Source organism: Colias croceus, chromosome 10, assembly GCF_905220415.1.
Source record: "Colias croceus chromosome 10, ilColCroc2.1".
NCBI lineage: Eukaryota > Metazoa > Arthropoda > Insecta > Lepidoptera > Pieridae > Colias > Colias croceus.
In genome coordinates, this window is record NC_059546.1 from 9,812,909 (window position 1) to 9,837,378 (window position 24,470).

The 24,470-nt window shown below is 31.8% G+C and overlaps 1 protein-coding gene and 1 long non-coding RNA gene across 2 annotated transcripts in view; both read left to right on the plus strand.

The window, feature by feature from the left end:
• The first annotated feature begins 647 nt into the window (after nt 1–647).
• The window catches only part of LOC123694960, a 113,205-nt gene continuing 89,382 nt past the window's right edge, over nt 648–24,470 (plus strand). The window contains exon 1 of the mRNA XM_045640606.1: nt 648–794. Coding sequence (XP_045496562.1) covers nt 746–794 — 49 coding nt within the window. The 5' untranslated portion in view covers nt 648–745. The remainder of the gene's footprint in view (nt 795–24,470) is intronic.
• On the plus strand, nt 8,056–8,899 carry LOC123694961. The gene is made up of 2 exons (XR_006751886.1): nt 8,056–8,253; nt 8,841–8,899. It is a non-coding gene; the product is annotated as an uncharacterized LOC123694961 (long non-coding RNA).

The following is a 24,470-nucleotide window of genomic DNA, read 5'->3' on the forward strand; positions in this document are numbered from 1 at the left end:
GCGTATGTTGAGCGGAACATAAGTGATGTAGGCGGTGTCGTCTCCATATGTATATCTCAATGCTTTATTTGCGTTTTGTATATTCAAAACGCAAAGCTTAAATTCAAATATTTATCAATTATTAAACTACGCTCATTTTGAAAGCACTTTTGAATCAAATCATATTTATTTAGAAACCTAAATACATCATGTTTAAATAATGTGCAGTATAATAGTATTATAATATAAGTTTAGATTGTAATAATACTAAAAAACGGTTCTAATGTGTATAATTGAAATATTTAATTATGAATTCATTTTAACACTGCAATAGAAAGCTTTTTGATTGACAACACAAAAGTACGACGTTTTGACAATACAAACTTGATTTTTCAACAATAACCCTTTGTATAAACTCATTTAAATGTATTTTGAAAACAACTGTAACAAATTAACACCATTCAATGAACTGAATATTGAAAAATCTTCTGACTTTTAAATTGACTCGATATTCATTTTGAATTCGTAACGAAGGAAAGCGGACCACAGAGTACAGAAGTTACTATTACCGCGATCAAAATTAGACAGTTCACTCAGTTATTACCATACCGGTTTGCAGGGAAAGAAAATCTGATGCTGTACACTTCAGTTTTCAGCAAACAGCCGTAGAGGACGGACGTCTGTTCCATTTCAAATAATCACGCAATACGATGTTTTGTAAATGAAGCGATTTTTTATTTTATTTAGTGTGTAGTGTGTGTTAAAGATGCAAGAAATGTTCACAGTTTTTATTCAACTTTTGTTTATATTTCAAGGTGAGTTTTTTGTTATTTATTCCCATTTGAATATAGTGGGTGTATCGGTAGTATTGTTTACATAAATTATTATTGATACGAATCTTTTCAATATACATTGTGTGTATTTTAATTGATGTTTACTGATAGCGAGCGCTTCGTTATGAAGCATTATAATTATTTTAAACAATTATTTACTATTAATATGTGTATAATTTATGCTTTATTTTAACGCTCTGTATTAATTTATATGATTATTACCTATCTATTATTCAATTATTTTTATATCATAGTATGAATAAGTTCAACGTAAGGGAAGTAACATTTATTTATAAATTCTTTACCTACTTTATATACTCTTTATATATTTTAGGAATAAAGTAGGTAAGTATAGTTAATAGATTACATCTATTTAAAATTATTTAGGGACTACATTTTTTTTCAAATTATTAAAGAAATCGGATTGATTATTATTAGGTATACCTATATGTAAATAATCCATACTAATATTATAAATGCGAAAGTATCTCTGTCTGTCTGTTACTCAATCACGCCTAAACTACTGAACCAATTTGCATGAAATTTGGTATGGGGATATTTTGATACCCGAGAAAGGACATAGGCTACCTTTTATTGCGAAATATGTACCACGGGCGAAGCCGGGGCGGACCGCTAGTATGTAAATAAACCTATTAATTAATGCAATGTATAAGTATTGAACTATAATATTGATAGCATTCTTAGTTAATTTTGTCCTTTTTAATATTAAAAAGTATGTGAAAGCCTGATTTTTAGAACATTTATATCTTTGCAGATATGAAATTTAATTCAATTGGAAGTACTTAACTGTGAATTTTTCACGTTACGAACAAAATAGTAAAAATATTTTTTCATATAATTTTTATTATATCAAAAGTTATTAGTGTCGGAAAGCTTATTGATATAATTACTTATTGTTGAAGAAACGTGTTAGTTTTCTTCTAGCTTTAGCCTCAAAATTGCTTGCGAGGTTTTTAGGACTAAAAGCTCAGCAGTCAGCAATTCGTTTTGATTAATGAAAAGAAACCTAAGCAAACTTAGTAATTTTGCTGGTATTCTAGATAAGATAAACCTTTTCTGAATTAAGGCCTACATGGCAAAACATTGTATTGTTTAGGAAGTGACTTGAGGAGGTATAGAGCGATAGTAAATATAGTTTAAAAAACAAAAACACATCACACATGCATGAGATAAAGTAAATTATTGTATTCTCACGAGTCCCTGATAAGTGTGTAAAGTTTGATTTAAATCTGTCCATTTAAAGTGGAACAAAATCGAGTCTTAAGGAGTCGGTTATGTACAAACATACAGGAGAAGTACATAGAGTAGCTATTTTAATAAATTTTATTTAAGAAACAATGTAGAGTCTTGTCTCTAGCTTACAACCAATAGTTGAAATATATATCTATACATATAATAAAATCGTAGGAAAGTCAAAACTGTACATTGAATATTTTTTTAAAAGAATACATAATCCATGATCTATAATCGATATAGAAGCCAAAAACATAGTTTTTAGAATTTTTGTCTGTTTGTCTGTTTGTCTGTTTATCTGTTTGTCTGTTTGTCTGTATGTTTGACCGAGCTAATCTCAGAAAGTACTGCATAGATTTACTTCAAATTTTGCATGAATATTCCTTAGAGGTCGGGTGAGGATAGTTTAAACATATTATCATGATATCACCTTCGGGGGAGGAGCTGTGAACCTTTATTTTTCTTACATATTCCGTGTACTACGACAGCGTACAATCTAAAGACTCATATTTAAATGTTGGTTTCGAGTAAGCCATGCTATTATCTAGCTTTACAAAATAAAAACAATGTCATTTACGTAATTTGGGCAGAGAAACAGTTTAATGAATTTAGTAGTATAAAGACAAATTTGAAACAGCGCCATCTATGAGATTTCGTAAAAATCAAATCAATTTACATGTTATCACTACTGAACATACTGTTGAAAATTAATAATTTAAATATAATCATGTTATTTATTTATCTCTTTAACCCATATCTTCCATTCCCTATAAGGTGCGCTTATATTTCGTGTGAATATACTACATTTTTAAAAGTGAGGGTAGGTAGATGTTTATTATTTTAAGTCAAACTAGACACCATTACAATTAATCTAACATTGATTGTGTTCATTGGTTACATTTTTAAAATCTTCGTGTTTTATAAATTTATAAAGAATAGAAAAAATTCGATCACGAGGCGGGACTCGAACCCGCATAATTTCGTGATCGAATGTTTCTATTCTTTATAAATTTATTATTTATAAATTTATATTTATAAAGCATTTGAATGTCATAAAACCAAAAATATCAAATTCAATCTTCGTGTTTTGTGAATTTTCAGCATACCTACAAAAGGTAAGTTGTTACTTTTATAGGTATTTATTTTTTATAATGATAGCAATTCATGTTTTTTATTAGTTTTATAAAGTATTTTATTACACTTTTAGAATGAAATAATAAAATGATGAATTCTTTTTGACTTTTACAAGATTTTGAGGTGCGTTGGGAACAGTAGTTTGTTGATAAAACTTTATTTGTAAGTAGCTTTTTTTATAGATTTACAATTAACTTTTGATTTTTTTATTTACAGATTCAATGTTCATAAAATTATATCGCCTTTGGAAGACTATTTCTGCTGACAATTTTACAACACCACTTGAAAATTGATGATTTGATGATGAAGATAGTGGCAGCGAGGATAAGTGGAAATTAGTTATCATCCGCTTCGTCAATTTTTGACTGAAGTTAATGTCCAACGTATGGTTCAATCATTGGAAGTATCTCGGGTAATTTTGGAGGATATTTTTCAGGAAGGAGAGAAGGGGCGGCCAACCATATATCAAACTACTACGTTTTAGTACCGAAAAAAATGTTATTGCCAAATGAAACATAAATTTTGCACTCACAACTGTACAAGTTATGATTTTTATTCTGACTTTGCTGTTATCTGATTATAATATTTATCGTTATGGCTATCGAGGTACCGACCGTACTGGGATGAGAGTACATGATTATACTCATCATCCAGGATTACTTAGAGCATTTTCACACTGAAAAAGATGTTTTCTTTGAATCGTAGTTGCTTCATTTATTTATTTTTAATCATTTTACATAATATGTTTTATATTTGTCCATTTTCATTATATTTTATAAATAAAATGGAACCAACATAACTTTGTTGTGTATCATTTCTCTATTAATAACCCTTAGGCATATTTTCCGAGGCCCCATTTAAGGTGCGGTCCTGAAATTATAAAAAGTTAATGTATACTTTTGCCTAATATAAGCTCAAGCTCATTTTTAGATAAAAAGAACTTAGTTATAAATTTATTAAAATTTAGTAGATAAAAGAAATTATGTTACGATTTTATAAGAAAACACAGTATATTTATTAGGCGGCGGCTTGGCGGCGGTGATCTCTTCCAGGCAAAAGATATTCATCAGCTCAATAAAATTGAATAGTATGTTGTTAGTTATTCTTTAAATTTACTGATTGTAATGAGCATTTCCGCATGCAAGTTGTATCGTAGTTTAGATATATCATAGTTTTGACACATTAAAGTTTCAACAAAACCCTCAAATTTTTGAGCAGAGTTGAGCAAGATAATTTAAAAAATGTGCTGTGTTAAGTATTATAGAAAAGGTTAGTTGGTAGATAATTATTATTTCTTCATCATTTACATGTTGTTAAATGTTAGTAAAAATAAACTTTGACTGTTAATACTTTTCTTCAGTATTTACCTGTATGATTATTGCTTGGTAATTAATATGTATATTTTCATGTTGTATAGCTAATTATAAACATAAGTGTGATGTGAAACTAGCTGGATTTATTTTTACACACTCACAGCCATATATTTTAAATACTAGCTTCCGCCCGCGACTCCGTCCGCGCGGAAAAATTAAGATTTAGTTTTTTTTCTACGTATTTTTCCGGGATAAAAAGTATCCTATTTTATGCCCAGGATAATAAGGTATATCTAATTATACCAAGTTTCATCGAAATCGAACCGTTAGTTTTCACGTGATGCCTTCACATACAGACAGACAGACAGACAAAAATTTTTTTAATCACATATTTGGGTTTGGTATCGATCCAGTAACACCCCCTGCTATTTATTTTTTCAATATTTTCAATGTACATAATTAACCCTTCTACAGATTTATTATGTGTATAGATTAAAATAGTGTTAATAGTAAATCATAATATTTTTTCACAATTAAAAATATTTCCTTTTTTCTTATGGTGTTGGCATCGAATTAAACCGCGCTGTCGTTTCGTTCACTAAAAGTGATGTTATGAGGACCGAATATGTAGCCGCCTCAACTTATGGAAACGAGAGTAACCTGCGTTGTCTGTTAGTTATTCTATAGTCGAATTTAACGTTACATGGAAATTGGAATCTAAATATATTATGTATACTTATATTAAATCTGTACATGAAATATATTTCCTAAATAACTATCACGGGGTGATTAGGGATCGACACTGATGCCAAAGAAGCAAACAGTAAAATTTTTGTCCGTCTGTCTGTCCGTATAACCGTTTTAGAAACAAAAACTACTCGACGGATTTAAACGAAACTTGGTACAATTATTTTTCATATTCCTGAGCAGAGCAGTAAAAGTAGAGTTAAAGCTACACAGAAATCATATTGTATGAAAGAAATATTCTCCTTATTATATAAAAAATATCTCCCAACATCATAAATGTATATCTTTTATGGTTGACTCACAATAACACGTGTAACTTCCGATAGCTTAGGAGTTCGAAGCTTTCTGATTATATTTGTCTATAACACTCTCAGTCCGTTTTAACTCAATTTTTATTTACATGCATCAGTGGCACCTAAAAAATCCTTATCTCGAAAATAAGAGTTCTCAAGAATCGTTAGAGGCTTACTATTATAGGCCGAAAACAACATATTGTGTTATGCCGAGAACCTGAAACCGCTTCACAACGAGAATTGCGGCTCACAGCTGACCGCGAACGGCATGTAGGTACTATCCCGTGAGACCGAAACCTTCACTGAGAGGGTAAAACGTCTCACAGCTGATCACGGCCGTCATATCTTAGAATCTGAAACTTTTACTCAATATGAAGACCGTTTGACAAATGATAGGGTGCATAGATAGACGGACGTCGATAGACGTCCGTCTATCTACTCGTGTTCTACTCAGGAACTCCCTGGGCGTGTTATAACGCCCAGGCCACAGTATTACAATTTTTCCTACAGCAGGGCGACGAATGTATTTTCGCATAGCAACGGAGGGGAACTCGCGGGGGGTCAAGTGACGCGGGCCACGTACCATTAACATGCTTAGTTTGTGGTACCGAGCGCGAAAGAAAGTCATCGTGTTTTTGTTTTGTTACTATGTAAACTAACGTAATTTAATACTTAGGTACATATTCTATAACGGTGCGCTCAAACTGTTAATCTACATTTAATTTAGATTATTATTTGAAATACTAAGTAATGTTAGAATTTAAATCACATTCATTCATGTTTTCCTCAGATTTTCGATTATCTCCGATTTTAAGATTTTCTTATCAGAGTTTTCAATTTTAATGTAGTTAAATTTTATAAGAGACAATTAAGAACATTCAAAAATAAAGTGTCACGTATTTTTTTTAAACGACGAATGACCTAAAACGACGTAATCGCGGACGAAGTCGCGGGCAACAGCTAGTATATATATATATATATATATATATATATATATATATATATATATATATATATAGACTCTTGTGAGTTTCGACTTGTTACAACAAAATAAAATAAAAATGGAATGAATGAATGAAAAATTCTTTATTGCACACAAAAATACAAGATTACAAAATAAGAGTGATACATTAAGTTATAATATTATGTACAGAAGGCGGTCTTATCGCTGTAAGCGATTTCGCCAGACAACCCGAAAACCATAAGGATTACATATTTTATGGTGGTGGTGCATTACATTTAGGTTACATATTATTCTTTAAAATTCAATAAAATTAATAGTAGTAAAAATTACTCTATGAATAAAAAAAAAAACAAAATTATATGACGCTTAGGACCAATACGGATAAGCGGCGATTCGGTAAATCGACGTTTGGATACTCGGAGTTTTACTGTAAAAGCGTGTTAAAAACCAAGCAATGCCACAGGAAAAACATAGTATACCGGCTCAGCTGTAGTTAAATAGCGGCAATGAATTAGGAACTGAATGCCGTACTGTCTTAATAAAAACACTTGGCCGCTCTCAGTTAAATTTATGAACTTTTTCGAGGTTCCTCGAATAACTTGAAAGTTTAAAATATTTAATTACGTTTGCGTCGTTTATTTTGCTAAGTTATTACTATTGGTTACCTGTGGTAACAAATTTAAATTTATGATCGTAATGATTCAAAAACGTATATTATGTAGTTTTATTAATTAATGGAAGTTGAATATATAAATACTTTGAACGTGAATATATTAAACAATTTAATGCCGTTTACATTATATACAGATATAGTTAAAACAAATACTTATTGATTTAATAATAATCTCTATCAATACGAACTCTATCATTTGAATTGAGTTGCAACACAACAATTCTGTATAATTTTTATAGTAAGGACCTGAGGACAGTTACGGGATATAGCTGGAGAGTTATATAGGGTACTTTTTACCGCTGTGAAATATCTCTTTCTTTTGACCATGTGGACAAAATCGCGGATACGGTCGTTAATTTTAAAACTATCGATATTTTTTATAAGAATAAAGTTTAAGTTACAACTTATACCTGCTGTTAATTGGATATTTGAAAAACACATAATAGAAGTACATTTATCTGAAGAATATGAAAGTGTCATATAGGTGCCATATTCTAGAAATAGAATGAGTCCCTAACGAATTTTTACTAAAAAAAAATAAAATCCTACGTGATATTCACTTCTAGATATTAAAGCAATGTCAGAGTCAAGGAGATTAAATTTTTACTAAAATAAATTAAGATTTTCACAGAGCTATTAGGTGACGATTTTTGAGTTATACGTCTATGTTTATTGAGTCAGTGGTTCAAATTAAATTTGAATCTTAATTCTTTTGATAATAGTGTTCATTTTACAAAAATTACCTACTTAAGAGTGTGAAGTCTGTAAAAAAAGATCTTATTAAGCTACTAAATCGATTTTCTTGAAACTTGCGTCGTTTTTTAAACATTGAAAACATACCTGTAAGTACTTAACCTCCTGGGGCCTGCGGTCATATATATATTACATAGACAATAAAAAAATATTTCAACGCCATCTTTTGCGTATATGCGGGAATAATACCTCAAATCGATGTAGTGGTATGTCATCCGCTATACTAAACGGTTTTTGGTTTTATAAGTGACAGTGATTTGAAGTATTCTCATTTCGAAGTTGACGGTGGCTGTGCGACGGCAAACACGTGGTCGGTAATCTTACATTTCTAGTGGAACCATTAGTATATTGCAGTATATCTTTGTATATCTAATTATAATAGATATTATTTCTGCAACCACAATAGTTATTTTGTAAGATAAATCTAAAACTTGTGAAAAATATGAATTTTTTCTTTTATGTCATACTGGTAAGACATTCGGTCTCAATTCTTGCCAAATTGGTATTGGTTACAAGGGCCCCATGTATTACCTATATGACATTCTTTAGTTTATGTTACAGATTTTATTATAATTTTCAAGGATTATAAGATACTGAGATCTACCAACACCTGGATGAGTCAAATATTGACCTATATGATGGACCTATGGAGTTTCTTGCCGGTTTTTCTCCATAGATACTGCTTTCCGAATCGGTGGTAAATGTTATTACTGTTATGACGATTCAAAAGTGCTTTTGAAAGAAGTCTAATTGAATAAATAAATATTTGAGATGAAGATAATCCCCCAAATGATACCGATGAAGCCGCCCAAATAACAAAAAATGATTCTTCTTCCATTCGTCCAATGAGTATGAGTCATGTCAGAATAGAATCGTCACTATGTATGTCATCTTCAGTTGTTGGCAGACCATCTCGGGGACGCACATGACGTGGACCAAGCATTAGAGGAGGCTGACCGAGAGGATGGATTAGAAATAAGACCTAGGGGTGGACGTGACAATATAAATACACCGACGCGCCGGTGCAAAATACTTGTACTGGTCGTTTCTCACCCTTAAAAATACCTATCTTTGAACCTAGGTACATAAAATAGACACAGAACAATGGATAGAATAATAAATATTTAGATTCAAGTTTAAAAATATATAATAACTAAAAAACCATGTAGTTTTTCTTCATTTTCATAAACTTATTACACTCGGAACTGGGACCCCTTGTAATATATATATGACATAGAGAAAACCCAAGTTTTCCACGAAAGATTTTTTTTTCCATTTTTTTTAATATCTATAATTGCATTAGAACAGATACAGCTAATTTTTATTAAAAAAGAAAGAAAAAAAAATCCTGGGTCTCAGGAGGTTAAATAATATATAGTAAATACGAACGCATTTACACACATATGAATTTAGATATCACATTCATAGCATTTTAATATGAATACTATACACAATTCTAAACATTGTTTTCGATTATTCAATGCTTTGGGTGGGTTTATATTATTGATATAAACTAAATTAAACTTGTTTTTACCTATTATATACCTACCTATTAAATATTTTGATGTCAAGTATTGACGACAAGCCACTCGTATCAACCACAATATTAACTTACCTTTGAACTTTTGAAATTGTCTTACTCACTAAGGAAAAGTGAAACTTCCTAAAGTTAAGATGATTTAAATGTGTTTTTAATCGATCACAATCTTATTACCTTTAAAAATGTGTGCGTGTACCTACTAGTGTACACACGTAAGAAGTGAAACTTCTTTATGACCTTATTTTTCAAAAAATAATTTACTATATGCAACTTTACAGAAATACGTCGGTCGAAGCACGCGTGGTAGGGATAAGGAAAAGATGGCGCGTAACGGAAAAATGTCACGCGTAACGAAAAAACATTACACTAAATTTTTTTCCAACCCCGATAAAGAACTTTCACTTCAAAAACAAATCCTTTTCCTTCATATGACGAGTATTACTAGTACATTAGATTTCACAACTAAACTTCCAAACTTATCACAAGTAAAAATATAATTGTTTATCATAACTGCAAGTAACACAGGTCACGGTACGTTTAAAAACATGATAAATGCGTTGTCATTTGAGCTCGTATATTTGTTTTTTTTCTGTACCAAATTGCCGTTCGGAAATTGGTTCGGGCTTAGAATTTTTTTTAGATTAATTGAAATAGAGATGAAATAAAGTGGCCGTATGGGATATGTCATAATTTTTATAGGTTTAACGGATTATTTTGAATGTTTTATAGCTTTTGGCAATTGCGATATTGCGGGGCTTAGTTTGGGAGCGTTTTTAAATCCCGGATTAATATGATGAGTGATAGCTGCTAACTTAGAAAATTTTAGTATGTTTATTGTGTTAGTAGTCGTCATGTTTTTTTACTATAAGTCCCAAACAGATACGTTATTGGATAATTATTATCGAGCGTTCTAATGGCTCTTAGTTAGGTAGAGTCTGATAGACGCCTATAATATAAGGTAGTAATGAAATCCCTGCACTCGAAAGTATGTTTGTATTATGACATATTTATGTATTCATTTATTATCAAAATGGTTTATAAATGATGTAGACGAATTATTAAAGAAGTTCACTTTACTTTCAGTTCAAAAGATAGATAGTGAATATCTTTTTCTTCGTTAAGTGTAAATAGATAGAAGATATTTAAAAAGATAAAAAACTAGTTTAGTTTTTTATACAATGAGATGTTCTAAGATGCTTTGAAATATGCTTTAACTGAAAAGTATTAGACGTTACGTACCTGTAGAAAAATTTATTCAGAGTAGGAATTAAGCGATGACGTCGCAGAAAAATTGTAAAGGTATTGGAAAGGTTTCTTTCACTGAAAACATCGTATCGAGATTTCACTGTTTTATCGAATTTCTAGAAGAGTGATATTTTACAGGCGAAACTTTTCAAATTTGCACTTAAACAAACTATATTTAAATGAGCTGAACTCTTGAGTTGAACTCAATGATTGATGGACGTTCGCTCTTTTGCTTTCTTCTGTGTACCTTATCTTATTGAATGTGTATCGAGGAAATTTGGTCGAACTACATTTTTATCGGGATCATGGCGCTAGTTCAACACAAGTTTCTATCTCCTGTTTCACTTTGTTAGGATTTTTCGGTGAAAATTTTTCAATCTTTAATCTGCTTTTTTATATTTTATTGAATTTTATTTTAGTAAAAAGGTACATTTAAATGATGGACTTTCAATTATAATTATAGCAAGAGCAGAATATTATGTTTTCAAGCAATGAAATGTTCTTTTTATCATAAAGATGAGACTATGGATGTTTTTACCGCATCTATATGCGAATTTAATATCTAAGGCATGCTCTAGATACCTTGAGCCTATATACCTGTAATTTAAAATATTCTGTTTACCTTACATTGTTCGTGTTGGTGTTATGCTGTAAGTACGATGTCATGAATAGTAATAATCACAACATAAAAGAAACACAATGAAGCAATTACGATACAGTCAATATTATTATAAAAATACATAACAAAACTAACCACTACGAACTTTTACGAAAACACAATCCCTATAACAGCTCGAGCTAATTCCCAAAATATTATATTATGTTCTCTCTGGAGCATACCTGTTCTGGACCAGTTTTAAATATTCCTTTTTGTAACTTGCGGTTTTATGTTAACGAGCTTTTTCGCTTAAAATTGGCTTGAGAACGCTGTTTGCTATTTTGTTTAGTGATCCGGAAATAGTTTATTTTCACGGAATTTGGGAATTTAATCGACGCGAATCTATAGTTCGGTTATTTGGTATGGTATTTTAAATATTGTGTATGGAGGCATGTGCTCGGCGTGTTATAATGTCTTGTGGTGGTTTCTATTTGATGAATATAGGTATTACAAGTTATTAACACCGTAGAGAAATATATAACACAAGATACATTTTTGTAAAACTTCTCAGATACTTAATTGATTGTTGAAGCGGTTTATTGACTTCATTTGAAGACAAAGTCGAAGGTGTAACGTCATCACATAAATATCTATTATTTTTTATAACATCAAAGTTACACCTTGTTGCAAAAAGCTCAAAATAAGTAAACTTAAGAAGCACTCTTTCTGGTTTGATAAAAGTACCGAATTGAGTATCTATCTCTTATCGTTTCTGGGAATGGTTAGAAAATTGTGTGTGTCTTTTGTATATATCTGGAATATTACCCTGAAGTCTTAAAGCAGTATTGTTTCCAATGTGGGAAAGTGATGGCGCTAAACGACTTATATAGCTCTATCTTTCTTTCACACTGGAAGTAATACTGATATAAGACATCATAACCTCTCTGTCCTCTGATACCAGGAAAATTGGTAACGTTAAAACTTATAATATAATTGGGAAATAACAATTAGTGCTTAACTATTATTCAATAGTTATATAACACTGAGTCTATGTCGCAAACTCGAAACACAGTAATGGGGAAAGTTCTCTAATGACGTACATAGTTGTAAGATATTATGATATTGTTCATACAAGTGGATGAATTCTGTATTAATGATCGTGTGTATGTAACCTTAGAATCCTACTAATATTATAAATGCGAAAGTTTGTGAGGATGTGTATGTGTGTTTGTTACTCTTTCACGCAAATACTACTGTACCGATTAAAATTAAATTTAGCACACGTATAGAGGGTAACTTGGATAAACTTTGATTATCCCGGAAATCCTACGGGAAAGGGAACTGTACGCGGTTTTCTTTCAAAACGCGGGTGAAGCCGCGGGCGGAAAGCTAGTAATATAAACTGACGTAGAACAGACGTTTTGTTTGTTTGACGTAGATACAGACACACAAACAAAAATTACAAAAATTGTATTTTTGGCTTCGATATCTGTTGTAGAGGTAGATCACGCCCCATGTATTCTTTAAAAAAATATTCAGTTTTGACTTTTCTACCATTTTATTATATGTATAAATTCTAAGTATGTAACTAGCCGCTCTATAAGGTTGACCTGGAACTAAAATATACGCTATCATAGTCAAGAATAATACAGCTTACAGCTGGTATATTTTTGAGGTTCAGAAGTTTTCGTACTAAATTGTTACAAAAAAATATTAATGTAAACTAACTGACCCGAAAATTTCTGCTTTCAAAATGTACTTTTACAGCATTGTTACTTTGATACTATTAATCGTAGCATGATGTTATAATGCAGCCATCAGTAAGATTAAAAAAAGTCAAAATTACAAAAAATAAAAAGTATCTATTATATAAGTAACAGCTAATAAGCACATCAGTAAAAATGCGGGCTTGTGAAACGAAACAAACTTGATCGAATCATCACTACATAGTATAAAACAAAGTCGCTTTTCTGTCCCTATTTCCCTTTGTATGCTTAAATCTTTAATACTACGCAACTGATTTTGATGCGGTTTTTTAGAGAATAGATAGAATGATTCAAGAGGAAGGTTTTAGTATATAATTTATTAGGTTTAAGACAAAGCGGGTGAAGCCGCGGGCGGTAAGCTAGTACATTCTAAATTATAACATAACCTATACATAAAACAACAACAAATGTATTAATTTAATATTGTTCTAAATGGCAAAAATGATCCTAAATACATAATTATTAAATAGTAGATATTAGAATAAATTTATCACAATTCTTGGAAACAGAGAAACCCGGAAGCCCACATAGCTAATCCGTTCTAAAGAACATAATTTAAAGATCAAACCCGGATCAAGAGTAAACCAAATTACGGGTTTAGTGACATAATATATTTATTTTATACAAGCTAAGTCTCTCACTTCGTTCGAGAAATGATAATATTATAAATGCGAAAGTAACTCTGTCTGTCTGTCTGTCTGTTACTCAATCACGCCTAAACTACTGAACCAATTTGCATGAAATTTGGTATAGAGATATTTTGATACCCGAGAAAGGACATAGGATAGGTTTTATCCCGGAAATTCTACGGGAACGGGTTTTCTTTGAAAACGCGGGCGAAGCCGCGGGCGGGAAGCTAGTGTTGATATATTTGATCAAACCATCTCTGAAAAAATTCCATTGATAGCAGTTCAGCTATACAAGAGATTAGTTTTAAATAGCAGAAAAACTGAAATCGTAAAACCTTAAACAAAACTGTAGAGAAGCAATAAGAAAAAGTTTTATTCGTTCCCATCAAACTTAAACAACAAACAACAACATTTTTTATCATACAACACAAAACTAAAACTTTAATTTTTCATGGTATTTGCCTCTTACAAAGTTAGAAAAATACCATTTTATGAAAACTAATAAAACGACTCTACGCTTTAGATCAAAGCGAAATTGCATGGAAAATGAATGAAACTCGATCTTTAATTAACTTGTCGCTGAAAAATATTTCTCGTCGAATTTGAAAACCGGACTGATATTGCGCTGAACTATCGAAATGTAACAAGGAGATGTAGTCTAAGAGCCTTGTAGTTTAAATGTATTGTAAAATATTTTAACAAATAAATGAAATTCATTGTTTCGTTTATATTTTGCTACGGTACGGAAAATAATATAACTTAAAAATGTGATAAATTTTTTTTTTTCTTTTGGAAAAATGAGCTCTGTATCATTAATTGATATTTATAGCAAATAACTTTATAAATTCCGTCAATAATGCGTAACACATACTCTCTTGTAGATAGTATTTACAATGAAACTTAAACATCAAAAATCATGTTATAAACCCTCACTCACACTTATTGTATTCCATTTTACTCATATTTATACCCTGAATATATTAAATAGTCATATTATATTGCGTTTATACTTATGTTTAATCAGGTCAAGGCCTACCCGCAACAGCCTTTAGGTTAGTGCCCGTGTTGATACAATATTTTATGTTTAATATAGAAACAGACCTCACTATTTTCTGCCATGCATTATGCCAAATTATTATTCTTATTATTACTTATACATTTTTAACATGACATTATTTTAACCCATTGAGCCCCCAGCGGCCCGATCGGTCCACGACACAATAGATTTTCTATTGTGTCTGTGATTCCGGGAGCTGAGTTATGAAATAAATAGCTTTTATTTCACCTTGCTGTAATTCAGTAAACTAGCAAAAAGATCCTACTGGTACATACCAGTATTTATTATTAATTAAGTCATCATATTATGAACATTCATAATATCATGACTTAAAATCATAATAAAAATGTACAATATCTTTGTGTATAATATAGCCTAAGAGCTAAACACTTATTCTACAATCTACAGTCAAAATCAACTTTAGAACTCTACATTAAGAGTTAGTCACAGTAACATCAGCCTTTTATCAGAAACAAATTAATAAGACTAAAACTCCTCACCATCTCTTAAGCTATCTTGGCGAAGTATTGGCGTAACAGACGCAGCGAAGCATAGAACCGAGTCCGCTTTGTTTAAACAACTTCTATTGGCATCATACTTACGCTTTGTAGATAGGTCAGTTCTTGTAATGTCTATTGTACCCCGTTCTGTTTGTGGACCAACTTTGTGAACCGTTTTTGTTTGGTTTTATGGTGTCACAGTTCATTGTGTGGAGGATTTATATTATGTCTGTGTATGGTTAAAAGGGTTGTATACTGTATAGTATAAGACTGTATGCATAGTATTTAATTATTTTTGTGGAATTTTGATTTGATCGGATTTAGCTGAAATTTTATATGCAGATAGATTTTTTCAGTAAAAAAATAAGCTGTGTAGGAACTACCTACATAAAGGCCATGGCCTTATGTAAGTAATATCACAGTTACCATATGTTCGTGTCTTTTTAGTAAATTACACAAGAATAGCAAGATAGATTTTGCTAAAATTGGTTTTGAATTTTTTAGATGTAAACTTTTACATTAGATTTAATGATTAAGCCTGACCCAGCGTAGATTACAGCCTAAATCCTCAAAGGCCTGTGTCCCTGCAGTGTATACAAACAAGGGTCAATGGTAAATATTGTCGTAATTAAAATGAGAATAAATGATAATTAATCCTTATAATAAGGATATGGCGAGTCTGTGTTCCCGACGAGTATAATATGGGGGTCTTCAAGTGTAGAGTGAACGGGTACTATGGAAGCTCGTACAATCTTTTACCACATCTTAGCTTAATATCAGGCGAGATGGCGCTCAAGCGCTTCTTTATCGACAAAAAAAATATGCTACAACAACTGTCAAGTATGAATGATTCCAGAGTTGTTTTTAATGGCCTTGTATGAGTTATAAAATATATTTTTGCATTGTTCCACTCGTTACAGCTGTAAACCGGTGAAGTGCGACACTAGTATGGAATACAGTAAATCTATTTCATTTTTAACTAATATTTTAGGAGCGTTTTTGTTTAAAATGTTATGAAAAAAATATTTTAAAGTTAGATTTTGCGTAACTTTTATCATTCATAAAAATCATTCATAAAATGAATTTATGGTATAGTATTTATTTAGACTTAGAATTGGTATTAGGTACTTAATATATCTTCGAATAATGAACCCGACAGAGGACGTAGAGTTCAAATCAATATTTTAATTTGCTATGACGAAATCCGTGTTGAAAATAATATTTTTATTTCTTATATTAAACCAGTGAACTTTAAATCACCGTTGAACGCACGCCATGTTTGAATTTCATTTTTATTTTTCAGTTTGCTAACCCTTAATAGGGCAAAGGCCAATTGGTTACCACCTCAGTTTATTGACCATAAACCAAGGATTGTTTTATGCATGATTTCATAAATTCATCTTTTGGAAGGTGTAAATAGCGTATAAACTTTTATTAGACCTGACAATAATGTAACTGAAAAAGTTTACAAACTACCAACAATTAAAAAAAAAGTATCGAAAAAATTTGGAAATTGGCGGTATGTGGTTGCGTTAGTTATAATTTTGTTCTAATAAGATTCCGGTAAGTGGTTTTGTGATATTTGGTAGCATTATTGAATATGTTTAGCTGCATGACTGTTATAGTAATTTTTGAAATGAAGTTTGTACTATTCAGAAAATCATTGTAAACTCGGTGGTAAAACTTATACCATTGCCTGGTTACACCGACATAATATAGTGTTTGGTGGTTATATAGTTACCATTACCCTTCTCGCAATTGCTATTTCAGAAAATGTCGAATACTAACATCAAGAAAAAGAAGCTTTCGGACACTGCAATTGAGAGAATTTTAGAAGGAAATCTCTCCGATATTGAAAGCAGTGACGAAAGTATCTCGGAAGAACTACTTTGGGGCACTAACAAAATTGGTCAGATAAGATTCCAAGGCATAGCATACCAAAGTGCTAACTGTAAATATGCGCGTTTGGCTCGGAGTCTAATAGATGGATTAACATGCAAAAAAATAACAACAAGTATTATTTTCAAGATTAAAAAAAGTGGGAATTTCGGAGTACCCGCTGAAATCAGACGCTCTTCTGTACCACACTACCCGGAAAACCAGGAAAAATTTACTAGATGTCGATTATGTAGCACGAAAAGCATTCAAAAACGATTGAGAATTATTTGTAACATCTGCAAAGTAGCTTTATGTGCTACACCATGCTTCAAAAGCTTTCATATTGCTCCAGAATAAGGAGAAACTAGGGACTGTAGCAGCTCTAGCTCTTGTACCTTGACGGGCTAAGGTCAAATAATTACCACCCAATTTTCGCGTACTTATGATAATATATTCTTAGATTTTCTTGAATACGATTAAAATAGGTCCTAATATACGAATAAATAATAACACAAAAGCTGTTTTTTTAATATTTTTTACCTCCGCCCTATTAAGGGCTAATAAGCCGCGTTTTAAAAGCGTTTATTTTTTAATTTTAATTCGATGGCCATGTTAAACTTATTTAATTTACGCAAAATTTATATTAGGTCCATTTTTTGCAATATTAGTTCCACTAGTAGTTAATAAAATTAAATCAGCAAATATTTTATGGTAGCTTTTATTCAAACATAACAAATAATTATATTCGTAAGACTATTGTAAAAAAAACTATTTCATAAGACCATCCTTTCTGCAACCAAACACCAAAGACTAACCACATACATAGTTAAAACTTACAATTTATATCACTCCATTGTCTGGGTAATAAAAATCGTAAAAATTGACCTCAAAGAATATAACTTCTATAGACGTGCAATTCTGTAAAAAGTTGCAAATCTTTAAGTGGAAACGTTTCTGGAATTCAATAGATCATTTCTAACAAACTTGAGCAAACCCCAGCGCAAAGGCGTCTGCCATTGTTAACTGCGATCGTTTTTATGAAATTTTCCGATTTCGACATCCATTTTTTAATTGACGTGACTGTTTTATACACTTATTATTTTAAGGGCCGATTCTTCAATTTACAAGACGTAGATGTCAGGGATTAAAGATTTACTTGACGATTGATAGAAAAATTGTTCATTAATTTCTACTAAAAATAAGTATGTTTTCTTTTCATATTATAGCGACTGAAATAATGAATTTATCATAAGAATTGAAGCTACTTGTAGCTTATTATAAGCTAAATACTACAATGAATAACTCGGTAAGGTTTAATTGTAAGTCACAATCAATTACCCGCTCATCTGATTACGCACTAGGATTAAAATAATTCATGCTATTCTATGCAGTATTGAATGATGAATGATGAAGCCTTATCTCACCAAAGATTGACCGGCTTGGAATTAGTTTCCCATGCATCAATTAGATTGACTTCAAGCACTTTAGGTCATAGTTATTTAATACATAGACTATTAACAGAATAACGCTTCTTTTTATTCTACGTTTTATTTACAATCCCGTAGTTTTAAAACAACTGTTTTAACGTCGCGTAAAACTAGATTAACCTGATTTTTGCACTGTTAAAAAATATGGAGCACTTTACACCTGCCATATTCGTTTTAATGGCGTATCGTGTTGCGTCGTTATTTCGCAGGATATATAATATCTGAGTAATAATTATAAAAATGTCAGTTTTTGATCTTCTATAACTAGCAGAGGTAAGATTTTCACCAGGTTGCTTCAAATCAAAGATTTTTATACGGCACTAATTGCGTCAAAAACTTTTACTATACCTTCCGCCCGCGGCTTCGCCCGCTCTGACTTAAACCTAATAAATTCTATACTGGAACCTTCCCCTTAAATCGCTCTATCTTTAACAAAAACTGCATCAAAATCCGTTGCGTAATTTTAGGCATACATAGGGATACTTATAGGGACAGAGAAAGCGACTTTGTTTTATATTATGTAGTTAAAGTGATGTTCATTAGCAACTTAAAAGATACGTTCATATAGTAAAGTAATGCAAGAATTAAAAATGACAATATTCCGATGGTAATTGAAACGCATTACCTATTTATCGTCATATTAATTTACGCACGAGCGAATTTAAAATGAAAATTGTTAATAGAATACGTACCTATTGAAGTTGTACGCATATTTTATCGTGAAATATATAAATTTGTATTCAGGTGGTGTTCGGGCTCGGCCTTTATCACGGGTACAAGTGATTCGAAATTATAATTTTGTTTAATATTACGGTCAGCGCGGTTGTCAACGTCATGAAATTGGAGGGAATTAAATTAGTTGAATTGTAAAATCTTATTGATGTGGGGAGGACTGTTATTTTCAAAATGTAAATGGATAGAAGTGAGTTGAAATATTGAAAGTTTTGCAGGAGGTGTTTATCGTACGTAGTGGACATTGGCGTTTTATACTACTACTAGCTTTCGCCCGCGACTCCGTCCGCGCGGATGTCGGTCTTCGCGTGGATGGTTTATTTCTTCATTTTGAGTAACTCTGACAATGATATCTTATAAATATATATTGGACCCAAATACGGCTAGGCCTATAATAATACGCAACGTGTGTTCGCGGTTCTACAGAACAACGTCTATGGATAAAACTGAAAAATTAAGATTAATTTTTTTCTACGTATTTTTCCAGGATAAAAAGTATCCTATTTTACGCCCAGGATAATAAGGTATAATTATACCAAGTTTCATCGAAATCGAACCGTTAGTTTTCACGTGATGCCTGAACATACAGACAGACAGACAGACAAAAAATTTTTTAAACACATATTTGGGTTTGGTATCGATCCAGTAACACCCCCTGCTATTTATTTTTTCAATATTTTCAATGTACAGAATTGACCCTTCTACAGATTTATTATATACTAGCGGTCCGCCCCGGCTTCGCCCGTGGTACATATTAACGTTTTCTCTACATAAGAACCATCCTCGTACTTCAAGGAATATAATAAAAAAAGAATTATCGAAATCGGTTCAGCCGTTCTCGAGTTATGGAATTACAACGAAAAGTGGCATTGATTTTTATATATTAGAAGAGATGTATAGATGTATAGATAACGCCGTCAACCATATAAAATAAGTTACAAACAGTTTACATAATATTATGTTTTTTATGAAAATAATATTTTGTCTAAACATTAATACATATCCTTCATACATCCTTCGTGTCTTATGCTCTAGTATACACATAAACATGTACATACATGAAATATTAGGCGATTAACACACGGTGCCGCGTGCCGCCGCGGTTGGCGGTGAAGCGGTTCTCAAGTTGCATTGGCTTCTATTAAATCCGTTGATACCAAACACACATACACCGCCCGACCGCGCGGTCGAACAGTCCGTTCCTCGTAGGGATTCACTGCCAACCGCCGCGGTGCGCGGTGCCGTGTGTTAATCGCCTAACGCTCCTTTTTTGACAGTTGCGTGATTGATTTGATGATATTTTCGCTTATAATGAATTTTATCACGTGGTAATAAAGAGAAAAGTTAATTATACTAAAGTAGCGTTCCGCCTGCGGCTTAGTCCGCGTTTTCAAAGAAATCCCGCATAGTGGATTCCCTTGGTATTTCCGAGATAAAACCTATCCTATGTGTTAATCCAAGTTACCCTCTATATGTGTGCTTAATTTTATTGTAATCAGTTCAGTAGTATTTGCGTGAAAGAGTAACAAACACACACATACACATTATCACTTATGTATATCAAAAATACTTTACAAATATCATGAAAGTCATTCAAGCCATTTCGGAGAACTACACAGACAGTGACACAATCTTACTATTATTATAAATGCAAAAGTTTGTGTGTATGTTCATTATTCTTTCACGTAAATACTACTAAACCGATAACAATGAAATTTGGTATAGGTAACTGAAGCTACTTTTTATCCTGAAAATCGCACAGGAACGGGAACTATGGTTTTCTTTGAAAACGTGGGCGAAGCCGCAGGCGGGTAGCTAGTCATTTCATACGAAGAAAGATGAGATATTTCCTCAGTTTTTCTGAAGCATAGCAAGTCTAACTTTCTCAAATAGCCTTTGTATTATGCAGTCACTTGTAGTTGACTTAAGATTTGCGTCAAAGCAGAGTAGCGTTGGAATTTGGAGTTAAATTCATACAATAAACAATGCGACAAACTTTCTTGCTTCTGAACTGTACAATTGTATTAAAGCTTTGACATTGTCGATCTGTGAATATTTTCTGAAGAATTAGATTAACTCCAATAGGAATGGAAATGTTGCCTGAAACATTATGTTTCAGTTAATACATGAATCTATACTAATATTATAAAGCTGAAGAGTTTGTTTGTTTGTTTGAACGCGCTAATCTCGGGAACTACTGGTCCGATTTGAAAAGTTCTTTCGGTGTTCGATAGCTCATTTATCGAGGAAGGCTATAGCGTGATATACCCTATATATCACGCTACGACCAACAGGGGGGTGAAACCGCGCGGAGCAGCTAGTAATTTTATAAGAACAATGTGGATTGTTATACATGAATATATTCTATTATATAAATATATAATGGTTTAGTCGTTTCAAATGTATCATATTAATATACAGCTTTCTTTCCACGTATCTCGTTGAAACAATTAATTATGGTACCTACGTTGTTGCTTTCATATTACAATGCAGATGTGTTTGATTGTTTTATTTCCTTTTACTGAAAGGGTTGCCTGGTAGAGATCGCATTCTAGCAAGGTGTTTGTCGTTTTATGTTAAGTTTTTGTAGCACAATAAAGAAAGCATACATTTACTCATTTGTTGAATATATTATGTTTCATCGTATATAGTAGAATACACGTGTGTCCTTATGTAAGAAGATCGAATCTCTATTATTAAACGATCCTAGTTTAAATAAATAGTAAGCATTCTTATTGCATTAATGCTTATTTAAATGAAAGAAAAGCTCTTGCCATTTAGTAGTGTAGAATAAAATCCTTTTTATAATGAGCATTGAGCATCGATACGTGCTCGTTTTATTTTCAATTTCAATATTAAAACATGATATTATAATTGGTTATTTTTTTCTAGAATAGGAACTTATAAAATATGTAGTTAATCTCGAAGAGTCATTTGTTAACTCATGTATAAAAATGTTAGTAACGCTTATTTAATTCAATTTTTCTTTGCGTTATAAGCATCATTATTATGTGTTATTATGTACAGAACATGGTACACATACATAGTTAAATCTGCAATATACAAGAAGAAGTTTAAACACATGTAAAACAAGCAACACCTTAACCCATTAGCCCCCAGCGGCCCGATCGGACCACGACACAATAGATTTTCTATTGTGTCTGTGATTCCGGGGGCTGAGTTATTACTATACTAGAAACTAATTTCATACTTGATGACTTCATACCCAGAAGCATATTCCAAAGCCTATTCACTAAAACTCCTCAATGCTCACAATACATTGATCGCCAATCATTACCACAGATTACAGCAAGCCGTAATAACAGTTCATTGTATGTTAATTGTTGAGTGTCCAATACGATGCCGTTAAGCTCTCCCGTATTGAATCCAGTTTGAACTGGATTATTGTAATGTTTGGTGATCATCTAAGGTTCTAATCTGAGATTATTCAATTATTTCATTTGCTATTGCAATGGTTGTATGGTCGAATTGTAATTAATTAGAGCTGTGCAAATGCGTGTAATTGGATGGTCTGGTTATAATCTATATACTAATATTATAAAGCTGAAGACTTTGTTTGTTTGAACGCGCTAATCTCAGGAACAACTGGTCCAATTTGGAAAACTCTTTCGGTGTTAGATAGCCCATTTATCGAGGAATGCTATAGGCTATATATCACGCTAAGACCAACAGGAGCGGAATAATGCGGGTAAAACCGCGGGGCACAGCTAGTGTTAATATAACAACAGTTTATTGAAGGCTTAAGCAGGTAAGTAGTAGTTGTTGTGTTTTTGTTTCAGAAACAGTGGTTCCCATTTTCATAACTAGGTATATAGTATATAACAAATCTGCTTCCTGCTGTATGTCTGTCTCTATGTATAGGTACTATGTTAGATCTTTAAAACTACGCAACACATAGGAATGCTGTTTTTAGAAATAGATAGTTTTCGAGGAAGGTTTAGTATAAGAGAAAGACAGTAATTAATACACTTTTTAAACTATTTATTGCAATAAATATGGATTTATTTATATCCAAGCATTTAATGTAATAAGCACACGCACGCACACATAAGAACAGTCATATACATTACACATACAACAATAAAATTAGTAGGGTTCGTATTTGATATTAATTTGGTTAAGGTGCCTGGGAAGCAAATTGCGAATTGAGGGTAATTTTGATATGTGGTTTTTGAATATTACATAAGGTGGTGATTCGCAGTATATAAATGCTATTATAGGCCTGTAGATTGGAATATAGAGTATATATCATTAGCTTTCTGTCTGCAATTTCGTTCACGTAAGAACTTACTTTGTGTTAGTTTATTTTAGTTTAAAAGTGACGATGTTTCGTACCTAAAAAAATTGTAATACATCAGTGAATTTCCAAAAAAATACTTTAATTTTCTCAACGTAACTAAGTAGTAATTATTTAGTAATCTTTAGTGATACTAAGAAAATATGCCAATTTTCAAGTACTAATCCTAAATATAGTTTTCTTAATATTTGTAGAGTTTGAAAACCTATGCTTTACCTATATCTGTTCATACTTTAAAATCTATACTAATATTATAAAGCTGAAGAGTTTGTTTGTTTGAACGCGGTCATCTCAGGAACTACTGATCCGATCTGAAAAATTATTTCGGTGTTAGATAGCCCATTTATCGAGGAAGGCTATAGGCATATAATATCATCACGCTAAGATCAACAGGAGCGGAGCAATGCGGGTGAAACCGCGGGGCACAGCTAGTAAGATATGTATAAGAGCATCTCTGATGTATGATTGTATAAGTAAATAGGTACTTCAGATACAGAAATAAAATATTGTTGAGTAAATTCCAACGCGTTTAATGCACTATTTTATTTGTCACTTGCAGACGACATTTAACACGCTGCCGTGTTATTTACGAAAAGTATTGTAAAGTTTTTTTTATTGCTGCTTCTAGGTGTTTTTATTCGCAATTTAAAAACAACTTTTACCTTACAATATTATTATAAAAAGTTATGGTTTTAAGAATGATTGTTTGGCTCTACTAATTGATTATTTTTAATATGATAGAGATCATAGGTGACCGGCTCAAGCCTTGTCTTGGTA